Source organism: Struthio camelus, chromosome W, assembly GCF_040807025.1.
Source record: "Struthio camelus isolate bStrCam1 chromosome W, bStrCam1.hap1, whole genome shotgun sequence".
Taxonomy (NCBI): domain Eukaryota; kingdom Metazoa; phylum Chordata; class Aves; order Struthioniformes; family Struthionidae; genus Struthio; species Struthio camelus.
Window position 1 is genome coordinate 1,592,652 of NC_090981.1, and position 12,945 is coordinate 1,605,596.

The 12,945-nt window shown below is 40.5% G+C and overlaps 1 protein-coding gene across 2 annotated transcripts in view; it reads right to left on the bottom strand.

Moving 5' to 3' along the window:
* Positions 1 to 12,945, bottom strand: part of LOC104139159 (nuclear factor 1 B-type) — a 198,570-nt gene that overhangs the window by 43,394 nt on the left and 142,231 nt on the right. For both annotated transcript variants that reach the window (XM_068925260.1, XM_068925261.1), the window contains exon 8: positions 11,393 to 11,577. In XM_068925260.1, coding sequence (XP_068781361.1) covers positions 11,393 to 11,577 — 185 coding nt within the window. The remainder of the gene's footprint in view (positions 1 to 11,392; positions 11,578 to 12,945) is intronic.

A 12,945-nucleotide genomic window follows, 5' to 3' on the forward strand; every position in this document is an offset into this window, starting at 1 on the left:
AAGTAAGGGGTTTTCTAGGAGCAGTAGGTTTTTGTCATCCTTGGATCCCAGAGCTAGGAGAATTGACAAAACCTTTAGTAGAAGCAACCAAGAAGGAAGAATTAGAACCTATTAAATGAACTCGACAAAGAGATTTAGCATTCAGAAAAAGTAAGGAAGCATTAAGTAAAACAACAGCATTGGGACTTCCTAATTATGAAAAACCTTTTCAACTATATGCCCATGAGCAGGGGGGAGTTGCGAGTGGACTACTGACCCAACTATTAGGATCTGTGCCACGTCCAATCACATGCTATTCAGTACAACTAGATGCTGTACTGCTAGGAGCCCCCGGATGTGTACGAGCGGTAGCTGTGGCTGTGATCATAGTAGAGAAACGTCGGACTATTGTATTAGGACATCCATTAACTGTGTATGTGCTGCATGAAGTAGAAATTTTGTTAAAAGAATTTGTGTCACAAGTTCTGTCTCCACGGAGAGCTGGTAAATATGAAATGATTTTGTTAATGATGGACAATCTGACTATGCAGCATTGTAATACATTGAATCCAGCTACGCTACTCCCTTTGCCAGACGAAGGAGAAAAACATCATCACTATTGTAAACAGGGATTACACCTAGTTGAAAAACCTTGACAAGACTTACAGGATGAACCGCTTGCAAACCCAGATCTGGTACTATATGTGGATGGCTCATCATATTACCATGAAGGTAAACAATGAACTGGATATGCAGTAGTATCTGACTTCCAGATACTAGAAGCGTGACCTTTGAATCCAACGAGTGCCCAAGGTGCTGAACTAATAGCACTAGCAAGGACAGTGAGAATGGCAAAAGACAAGACTTACTTAATATTTATACTGATTCTAAATACACTTTTGGAGTTTGTCACGCAGTGGGAAGCTTGTGGAAAGAGCAGGGGATTCTTAACTTCTGCAGGTAAGTGAATTGCAAACAGACCCCAAGTGCGGGAATTATTGCAGGCTATACAGGACCCAAAGAAAATTGTTATTATTCATTGTCTGGCACGTAAAGAAGGGAAGACTGTGGTGGCAAGAGGAAATGCTTATACAGACTCAGCTGCAAAAGCAGCAGCTCTAAATTGGAACGCTGTGTTATGTCCAGTCATTACTGATGGAATCGATTTAGCCCAATTGTCAGAAATACATGAAAAGGAAAGTATCAATTATGAAAAAGAGTCATGGAAGGAATGTGGTGGTATACGAGAAGAAACTGGAATATGGACAATAGGGGAAAAACCTATACTACCAAGAAAATATTTGCTCCCGGTGACATGGTGGTTCCTTGAAAAAGGACATGGGGGAATTGAGAATATCGCAGAGCAGATAAAAAGAGTATGGGTGGCTCCAGGAATCTATGCTGCTACAAAACAGGTAATATCGAGCTGTGATGCATTTCAATGGTTTTCGGAAAAAGAAAAGGTAAAAGTTAATGGGGCAAGACCATGGGCATATTTCCCTTTTCAATGGTTACAGATTGGCTATGTGGATATGCCCACTGTTTTTGGATACAAGCATTTGTTAGTGATCATTCATCAACTTGCAGGATGGGTGGAAGCATTCCCTACCAGAAAAGCTGATGCAATGGGAGTAATAAAGGCCTTATTAAAAGAGGGAGTTCTGAGGTATGGAGTTCCAGAAGTAATAGACTCAGACAGAGGAACTCATTTTACTGCACAAATTTTACAAGGCATATATATGGCTCTCAAAATAAAATCCCAGTTACATAGTTCACATCACCCTCAATCCTCGGGTCAAGTAGAGCAAATGAATAGGACCATAACAATGAAACTGGCAAAGCTGTGTGAAGAATCACAGAATCACAGAATGGTTGAGGTTGGAAGGGACCTCTGGAGATCATCTAGTCCAACCCCCCTGCTCAAGCAGGGTCACCTAGAACATATTTCCCAGGATCACATCCAGACAGGTTTTGAATATCTCCAGGGAAGGAGACTCCACTACCTCTCTGGGCAACCTGTTCCAATGCTCAGTCACCCTCACAGGAAAGAAATTTTTCCTCCTGTTCAGATGGAACTGCCTGTGTTTCAGTTTCTGCCCATTGCCTCTTGTCCTGTCGCTGGGCACCACGGAGAAGAGACTGGCCTCATCCTCTCGACACCCTCCCTTCAGATACTTGTACACACTGATGAGATCCCCTCTCAGTCTTCTCTTCTCCAGGCTGAACAGGCCCAGCTCTTGCAGTCTTTCTTCATAGGAGAGGTGCTCCAGTCCCCTCATCACCTTTGCAGCCCGCTGCTGGACTCTCTCCAGTAGTGCCATGTCTCTCTTGTACTGGGGAGCCCAGAACTGGACACAGGACTCCAGGTGAGGCCTCCCCAGGGCTGAGTAGAGGGGCAGGATCACCTCCCTCAACCTGCTGGCAACACTCTGCCTAATGCAGCCCAGGATCCCATTGGCCTTCTTGGCCCCAAGGGCACACTGCTGGCTTATGTTTAACTTGTTGTCCACCAGGACTCCCAGGTCCTACTCTGCAGAGCTACTTTCCAGCAGGTCAACCCCCAGCCTGTACTGGTACATGGGGTTATTACTCCCTAGGTGCAGGTCTTCTGGTGTGTCAGCCACTCCCCCCAGTTTAGTATCATCAGCAAACTTGCTGAGGGTGCACTCTGTGTCTTCATCCAGGTCACTGATTAATACATTGAACAAGACTGGACCCAGGACTGACCCCTGGAGGACACCACTAGCCACAGGCCTCCAACTTGACTCTGTGCCACTGACCACAACCCTCTGAGCTCGGCCATCCAGCCAGTTCTCAATCCACCTCACTGTCCACTCATCTAGCCCACACTTCCTGAGCTTACCTAGGAGGATGTGATGGGAGACAGTGTCAAAAGCCTTGCTGAAGTCCAGGGAGACAACATCCACTGCTCTGCCCTCATCTACCCAGCTAGTCATTCCATCATAGAAGGCTATCAGAGTGGTCAAGCATGATTTCCCTTTGGTGAATCCATGCTGACTACTCCTGATCACCTTCTTGTCCTCCACATGCTTAGTGATGACCTTCAGGAGGAGCTGTTCCATCACCTTCCCAGGGATGGAGGTGAGGCTGACAGGCCTGTAGTTCCCTGGCTCCTCCTTCTTGCCCTTTTTGAAGACTGGCATGACACTGGCTTTCTTCCAGTCCTCAGGCACCTCTCCTGATCTCCAGGACCTTTCAAAGATGATGGAGAGAGGCCTAGCGATAACATCCGCCAGCTCCCTCAGCACTCGTGGGTGCATCCCATCAGGGCCCATGGATTTATGGATGTCAAGCTTGGACAAATGATCTCTAACCTGATCCTCCTTGACCAAGGGAGAGTCTTGCTTTCTCCAGGCTTCCTCTCTTGTTCCCAGGGTCTGGAATTCCTGAGGACTGGCCTAAGAGACTAAATTAAAATGGCCAGAAGTTTTGAATTTAGTCTTATGGGATATTAGAAATACCCCAAGAAAAGGGATAGGACTTACTACTGCAGAAATATTATTTGAAAGACATTTAGCCATCCCAGGAACATATTTACTACTTTCTGATGAATTGCTGGATGGGGATGAACAAGTTACCAAATATGTCGTACAAGTATAAAACTGCATTAATCCGTTGCAGAATCTGACAGCGTTAGCGCAACCAATCTTAAAATTACAAGTCAATTCCTATGTACCTGGAGATCAAGTACTAATAAAGAAGTATACGCAAAAGCATAAATTAGAGTCCAAATGGGAAGGACCATATACTGTTTTAATCTGTTCTTATTTTGCAGTAAGAATTGCAGAACAGGAATCCTGGATTCATCACTCTCATGTTAAAAGATACTCTCCAGCAGAATGAATTGGCAACTAATCATTTTATGGTCTCCCACAGCTTTAGGCTTGTATAATAATTTACTATATACAATCATAATATTGCTAGGATTGATTGTACTTTGCTTAATATTAACTATAGGATTATATATACAACTCTTTAGGTGAACAACCAGCCTCCACAAATGGACAACGTATTAGGCAAACAGCCAGAAAAACAAAGAGGGGAGCTGTAAGATAAGTGTAATGAACCTTTAACTTCAAGATGAACTTTGGATGCAAGTTGGAAGAACAGAACTGATGACATGGAGGAATTGAGTTTAGAATGTTCTAAAGGAAGAAGATGTAAGCAGGAACAGCACTGAAGAGAACATACTCAACTTAGAACAAACGGAACTGAAACTGAACATTGATGAGGAAGAAAAACATCTGTTACTAAATAATCTAATGTAATCAGCAATATCAAGAATGGCACTAATCAGCATTATGTATTAACCTATAGATTTGTTTAATCAACAATGATGTAATGCTAGCAAGCATATAAAAGAGGGAAAATAAAAATTGATGGGGTCCCTCTTCGTAGGCACCCAGCTCGAGCTGCTTTTCACTATGAGTCTGACTCTTTATTCCCGAGATCCCAAATTTTTCTATTACAGTTCCCTCCCTTAAAGACATTCTTACAATCTAATGCATTAAACATGAAAAATCCACTGCAACCATCAGCTGGGGCATCAGTATGTCTATGCAACATGATTCATGAACAGAGATGAAGCTTGAGGAAGAAACCTCAAGCAAATTGCGTAGAGGCACCTGTGTTCAAATAAGCTGTGCATTTGAAAGTGTTAGAAGCAAGAGGGCAAATATTGAAAGCCTGGTAATTTTAGTCCCAATTTATGCAGGTGTAAATTTGCTGTTTGGTTAGAGGATAATTTGATTTTAGGAGTTGCATTATATATTCCAGCTTTTTAAAATCAGAGCAGCTTGAGTCATCACAGATTAGCCCATTCATGCATCCAGAGCCATAGAGGAGTTGTATTCAATATCAGAGGGCTACATCAGAAATATAACTAAATTCAGATTCGCCAATGGTGAATATCTAAATACCTGTACTATACATACTTTTAATTAATTCTTAGTCCTGAAGTCTGAACAGAGATTTATAACAGGTATGAATGTGAACTTCCTTAAAATCAAGATTTACTGTAGTTGTTTTCAGTGCAGGGACTTCAAGAGATTTACAATCTGTAATTAATCAATTTTCTCTCAGATAGGAGTTCACAGAATTTCCCAAATACCAGAATATCAGCACCTAAAGTCTCCACTTTCATTTAAAGACAAGTGTTTTTCTGTGATGTATCTTGCTTTCTGGAAGCAAAAATTACTATTTTTAGTGTTGCCATTTTAATATGGCATCAAAATGTCTACAGCTGAGACATCAAAACCTAACAGAACTTTAATATGAGATTGACATATTATAATCATTCACATATGCTACTAATTGCTTAATTCATGTAACATTTTTCAGTTAATGTTCGTGCAATATCCTTTCTTAAATATAACTGTATCCTTGGAATCTTAAATGAAAATGATCTTAGAAGAAACTTTGCAAAAAAAAAAAAAAAAAGCCAGAAACTACCATAATTCTGTACACTTCCTAGGTATAGCTACTTAGAACACTGCATCACATATTTCTGAAAGAATTTTTTCGACTTTCATATAAATCATGCAATTCCAGTTAGTTATTTAACCTGGAGAACAATATATCTGTATCCTTAAACATTTCACTAGAAACTCTGTGCTTCCAAGAATGTTGCCCTACTACAACCAGGTAATTAACCATGTAATTTTATCACACTGAATTCACTGTATTTGGAAAAACTTTGGAGCATCATCAATTCCTTTTTTTGAAGTTACAGTCCCTTGTAAAGGTCAAGTTCAGATACTATGGTGATGGGTGCCATTGCAAAACTCAATGATAGCAGTTTTCAAGACCACTGCTTGAATTCCGTTTATTGATAAAATTGTAGAAGATCCAGTTTTGTACATTTTTGCTCCTTTGTTCACTGTATGAAAAAAAATCCTTTTTTAAAAATTGTGTACTTGCCACATCTATTCCAAAATTCAAAATTCATAAGTTCTGTCACTGAATTCATGCTATTCTGCTTTGTAATATGCACAGTACAGTAGGTGATGATTGGTCCAGACAATCTACAGGTAGAAGAAACAGGTGGAAGAAGTATCCCCCCATATTTTTCTACCTCCCCTTTTTTGTAATATGATATAACCCCAGCCTTGTGCACCACTGGAGTTTTTCATGTAGGACACCCTAATGTTATGCCACCTGTTCCCATCCAATGGTCACGTGAGCCCCCCCCAAGAGACAGTGGAGTGAGTGATACAGGTAGCAGTGTCATCAAATGTTTGGAAGACATATCCTAAAGTTTTGATTTAATCAGATCAATATGATGCATTGTCTTTGATATTCTGCTCAACGTAAGGAAAGGGTGTTGTGAGAGCAATACTGTGAGGATTGTAGAAGATGTCATATGACAATTTCTACCCATAGAACATAGGTTGAATAAGTCGAGCAAGCATGGCAGAAGGCCAGCATGGATGGACATGGAGCTCCTGACTGAGCTCAAACACAAAAAGGAAGCACACAGAAGGTAGAAGCAGGGATGGGCTAACAGAGAGGAAGAAAAAGGCCTTCTTGCCTGCACATGTAGAAATGGAGTCAGGGAAGCCAAAGCTCAGCTGGAGTTGAAACAATGAAGGGAGGTGAAGGGCAACAAGAAAGGTTTCTCCAAGTACATCAGCAGCAAAAGGAAGGCTAAGGAAAGCGTGGACCCATTGCTCAGTGGGGCAAGGGACCTAGTGACAAGGGGCATGGAAAAGGTTCAGGTACTCAATACCTTTTTTTTTTTTCCTTAATTTTCACTGATAAGGCTTGTCTTCAGGCCTTCCAGATTCCTGAGCCTCCTACCAGAGTTTCTGGTAGTGAAGCAGTACCCACAGTAGAGGAAGAAAGAGTTAGGGAGCTCTTAACCCACTTGGACATACACGAATCCATGGGACCAGATGGGATGCACCTGAGGGTGCTGAAGGAGCTGGCTGATGTCATTGCAAGGCCACTCTCTATCATCTTAGAAAGGTCATGGCAATCAGGAGAGGTTCCTGAGGACTGAAAAAAGGCAGATGTCACATCCATCTTCAAGAAGGGCAAGAAGGACGATCCAGGGAACTACAGGCTGGTCAGCCTCACCTCAGTCCCAGGTGATGACACCAATTTGGAGGGAGTGGGCAATACACTGGAGAACAGGGCTGCTATTCAGAGGGACCTGTACAGGTTGGAGAAATGGGATGACAGGAACATGATGGAGATCAACAAAGGCAAATGCCAAGTCTTGTATCTGGGATGGAATAACCTCATGCAGCAATACAGACTGGGGGGCCAACTGTCTAGGAAGCAGCTCTGTAGGGAAGGCTCTGGGGGTCCTGGTGGTCAAGTTGAACTTGAGTCAGCAATATGTCCTGGCAGCAAAGAAGGCCAACCGCATCCTGGGCTGTATTAGTAAGAACGCAGCCAGCAGGTCCAGGGAAGTGCTCCTCCCCCTCCATTTGGCACTTTTGAGACTGCATGTGGCATGCTGCCCCCTCCTGCAATACAAGAAAAACATTGACATACTGGAGCAAGTCCAGCAGAGGGCCACCAAGCTGGTCAGGGGGCTGGAGAACATGACATACAAGGAGAGGCTGAGAGAACTGGGCCTGTTCAGCCTGAAGAAGACAAGGCTCAGGGGAGAACTTACTGCTGTCTACAACTACCAGATCAGAGGATACAGAGAAGATGGAGCTGGACTCTTCCGGGAGGTGCACGGTGATAGGATACAGAAAAGATGGAGCTAGACTCTTCAGGGAGGTGCACGGTGATAGGTTGGGAGGCAATGGACCCAAGTTGGAACATGGGAAATTCCAATTAGATATTAAGAAATTTTTTTTTTACCATGAGGGCGGTTAAATAATGAAACAGGTTGCCCAAAGAGGTTGTGGAACCTCTGTTCTTGGAGGTGTTCAAGACTCGACTGGACATGGCCCTGAGCAACCTGATCAAGTTAGACCTGTTCTGAGCAGGAGATTGGACTAGATGATCTCTGGAGGTCCCTTCCAACCTAAATTATGATTCTATGATAAGATACAGACTGATTGGTTAGTTTTTGATGGAACTTATAATGAGTATCCAGTATCAATTTATGGAGGGACTAGCACCCCGTCATAATATACATACATACTCACACACACAATCTTATCCAGTATCATGTGCCCCAAGTATAAAATGAAAAAACTTAAAATGAAAAGGGCTCAGCAGAAATATATATTTAATTAAAAGTTAAGCATCTTTGGAAAACTTAGGGAACCTTTCAAACCACTACTTGAGGCGAGTCCAGATCTATATATAATAGTATTCATTCTCTGTTCAATGTATTTATTTACTCTCCAGATTGAACAGAGGATAAAAAAAGATATGCCTGAGATGGAAAGCCATAGCTCTCTGTTTTGTTTAGGATCAGCTGTTCTTGCATCATTTTTCACTGCAGCCAAAGGGCCTGTTTGATCTTTCTGACTGTTCATCACACATAATTTCAAATTTTTAACATTATGTCAAGAAAATTGCCCGCTGTTTCCCCATAGGTGGAAACCTATGGAAGCTCTGTGTCTTTAAACTAATCGTAGTTAAACTATTCCATTGGATAGCATGACTGTCTCACTATAATTGGTGCAGCAATAATGTAATTAATCTCAAAATTGCTGTGGGGAGTAGAAGGCATCTCAGTTGCTTGTTGTAACAATCTAAATTAGTGCATTACTGAAAGATGTTGGGGAGGAACAGTTCATTTTAGGTAAATGCTATCAGGGTATCCATTCTTTCTCTTTCTAAAGCTGAAATTAAAACTATTATCATAGTTGCCCTTTTGAAATCCAAATGACTGTTTTGAGGTGGGAAAGTATAATTAAATTTGATGTGGTATTCCTACAGATGCAGTTATGCATTTTAGAATAATTAATTTTGTTTGAATAAAAATTCATGTTTTATTTAGAAAAGAAAAACTGGTTTGGCTGAAAGCATGCCATTGTATCAGAACAATTTCCTTCTGTCACTGAAAATTCACAGAAAAAATACTCTTGCTATTTTACAGTTTTGTATTGACATCCTATAATTGTTCTACTTGGAGAGATTTTGTCTAGGCATGCAGGTCCTCTAATGTAGCACATAGAGAAGTATTTTAAATAATTAAATGTAATAGTGATACCATTAATAATAATGCTTAATGATAATAAATTGCAGAGAATTGCTGGTGCAGAAGCCTGGAATCCCACACTTGGTGTTGTATAACTCCATCACCTTTTCTCAAAAACTAAATCAAACATCAAATGAAATGAAAAACTATATTATGAAAGGTTATGAAAGGTGACAAAAGTAGTAAATCAAAGGCAATTTGACCTCTTAATTCTCTAGGGTGCCACAACACAAGAATAGGAAATGTTTTCAGTTTGCTGCTACTCTGAAAGCATTAGCTGAGTAAAACTTATTTTTAAGGTTAACAGATTAATCTTTTATCTGCAGATAATCTGCAGAGTTGGCTCTTCATGGGAAAGAGTTGAAACAACTTTTCTTGCTCAGTAAATGGACTTCACAATATTAAAATGACAACAGCATATTTGTCAACTGACAGAAAGTTAGATACTTCATTTAGCTGTTGTGTTTTTACATTCGTGATCCAAAGCAAAATACTGAACAAGCTATAGAGATTATCACCTAAATCTGCCTTTGTAACATATATAAGAAATCAAAAGGTAAGAAATAAGCACTGAATAATTAAAGAAATACATAATACTAAGGGCCTGATTTAATTTGCATATTTCCCCTTAATATTGCCTAAATAAGACATCAGTTTAAAATAAAGTTCCAACAGAACTCTAAGATGTTCCACACTGGATTAACATTAAGGACTTTTACTGGATAGCTTAACTGGACTTTGTTATTCATGAAAATTTTATACAAATTAAAATCAGTTCCTGTGTGCAGTGTTCCCAGTTGAGGCTCAGAAAAAAGAGATTGAAAGACTTTTAATCCATGGACAGACAGCAATTTGTAGTCTAAAGCTGAGATACTCCAATTTCAATGGTTGGTTTAATTTGCATCAATGCTGTAAACCCATAAAAATCACATTACTGGGACTTCTCCCTCCAAAGTAAACTGTGACTTTACAGACCAACACATTTTAAAAATATGTACAAAGTTATGCAGCTGGATCAGAACGTTAGCCAATTGGTGCCCAATAACCACAATGACTTTTTGAACAGCCCAGAAGGACCTTATCTGTTATTCAACATAGAAACACTGATTCAGTATGAAGTTCTATTGCTGTCATGCCGAAATGCTCACTGAAGGGCTTGTCAGTTGTGCTAAATATGTTTATAATGACAATCCCTTTATGTTTATCAAAGCTGATAATATGATCTTGTCAAAAAAGACTAATTCTTGGGAGCAGGGAAACCTGAGCAAGTTACACTGCCACTTCAGTGCATATTCCCAAGTATCCCCCTAAAAAATACTACAGTACAAGTTATAGGACTGCATAGGAGCATTTCAGACAAGGCAGCAAACCTAGAAACCAGACCAGCAGCAAAGATTACATTACACTGACACTGGAAATATTTCAAGTGTTGACAGACCAAGGCTCAACTGCAGTTTGTCCTATAATGCAGATCACATGTTAATGCTATGTGCTGATTCTATCATGAAAAGTAGTCTTGCAAATAGTCCTTTACAGCTTACTTTTCTAATGAAAACCACAATAATTTCCCACATCAGAAACAAGTTTGAATCAGTATAGCAGCCAGGAACACACAATTGTTATTGCATGTTCTTTACAAAATAAAGAAAAAAACAAGTCTATGGGTTTGTGTCATATTCATTACTGAAATGTTTTTTCATCTGTGCAAAGAATTGTCAAGCATCTATAAAGCATAGCAAGCATTATCCTGCCAGATTTTATCTTAATTGTTGGTTTATAAATATACCTGCATGTTGTTTTGTGTGTTTGTGTGAGTGTTTATTTTAGCACGTTCCTTGCTCTTCTCTGCAGCAGGAGCTTCATCTGTGTTCTAGCATGTAAACCAAAGGTGAGAATTACAGTGACTTTTAGCATTAGGCTTACTGGAGTTTCCTATCACTCCTGTAGCCCTGTTGCATATAGAACTGCCACTGAAGAGTTTTGTGTGCAAGAGGAGTGTGGGACTAGGATCTGTTCTGTTAGTGCTACTAGATCATTCAATACAAGTATTTTTATTATGCTTGACAGAGCAACAGTGAGTGAATATAACTAACTAATCTGCTCCAGCAAACAACCCCATTTATATATCCATGTCTAATTGTAAAACTTGCTAAATCACTTATATTCCAACTTCTGGGTTGCCCTGGTACCACAAATAGTGAGATATCAGGTCTAAATACCCTAGAAGATACACATTTTTCATAGGATTTCTTTTGGAGTGTTCATGTTGTTTTACAGTACCTGGCTAGTCTGAGGAGTGGATGGATCATAAGAAGGTACATAATTCTTCAGAGTATCCTGAGGATTCAGGTGGGGAGGATATCTGATTGTTGGATGAGAGAAGTAGGTAGATGGGGCAGGAGGGAGAATAGCTTGTGCTGGAAATGGCAATGGTGAAGGTGGAGGTGGAGTTCTAGTTGAGATGACTAGAAAAAATAAAATAAAATAAAATAAAAATTATTTTGCATCTTGTTTCTTGTAAAATTCTTCATCTCTGTATTACAGCAAGAAAAATAAAAAGTCAGTTATAAACCAGCACAATGTACTTTTGTTTCATGCTATCTTTACACAAACTTTTGTGTCCTCCCCTCCCAGCATCTCAGGGAATGGAAAGGGCTGTTATTCCAAATTCATAAATATTATTTTATACATAAATATTATTTATAAACTATATTTTCTTTGTTTTATGGATGATGCCATCTTTTGATTTCATTTTTATTTAAATGTAATAATGATACTTCAGCAGAAAATGTATTCCAGTTATAAAATTTTCCTCTCTGGAGCCCAAATTAATAAAATAAATAAATTGCTAAATAAAGTAAAGCCTATATATTTGGCCACAGCAATCCAACAGAGAACAAAGTCACCAAGTCCTAGGAAACAGATAGTGATTCCTCACTGTACTGTACTCTACCTGCTTCATGCAGCCACAGGGCAATAATTATTAAAAAATAATACCATGAATAATTAGCTGAACATTATGAAAACTATCAGGGCCCTGAGTGCACCAATAGGCCATAATGGCCCTGACCAGCCTCACCTGGGGCCTCCACCCACACCCTCTGCCCATAGGCCCAGGTGCTCCATTTAAGCTCAGGCCTGGGTCTTCAGTCCCTGCCTGAGCTATATTGTAGAGCTCTTGCTCAGTTATAACCATGTCTATGTCTGGCCATGGACCTTATTGATCTAGATGCTGACCTGCAGACTGACTTCCTGGCTTGACCTTGGACCTGCCTCATCACCACAAACTTGTGTGAGGATTTGGGCTCTTGGTTGAACCTGGCTACCATCTCTGGGCCTGCCCTGCTCACCTTGCTTGGGTGCTGTGGGACTGGGCCTTGGCTGGTGAGGCCCCTGCCCTGCTGGCCATGTTATCATGCTTGGCTCCCCCTCCCTTAGGGAGCAGCCAGCCCTTGCTGCTCCCTGACAGAAGTGCTAATGAACACTTTACTTCAGGGCCTGGGAAACCATTCAATCCAATTAAAATGTTTCTGGCAAACAAAAAGGGATCTATCCTATATACCTCTGCATTTTCTTTCTTCCTGCTCCTGACAAAACAGCCTTCTTTATCTTTAGACTATATGTCAAAATGACCAATGATATTTTCATGGGAAAGGAACGTATGGAATGCCCTGCTACTGATGAGTCAAGCTAGAATTGGACAGTGTTACTCTTAGGCTTATATAGCAATCTACATGCTGCCCTTATTACACATCTAGAGGGCACTTTTTCTGTGCCTTATCAAAAGGGAGAGACAGTACAATGGAAGTGGGAAAAAAAACCCCTGTGATTGG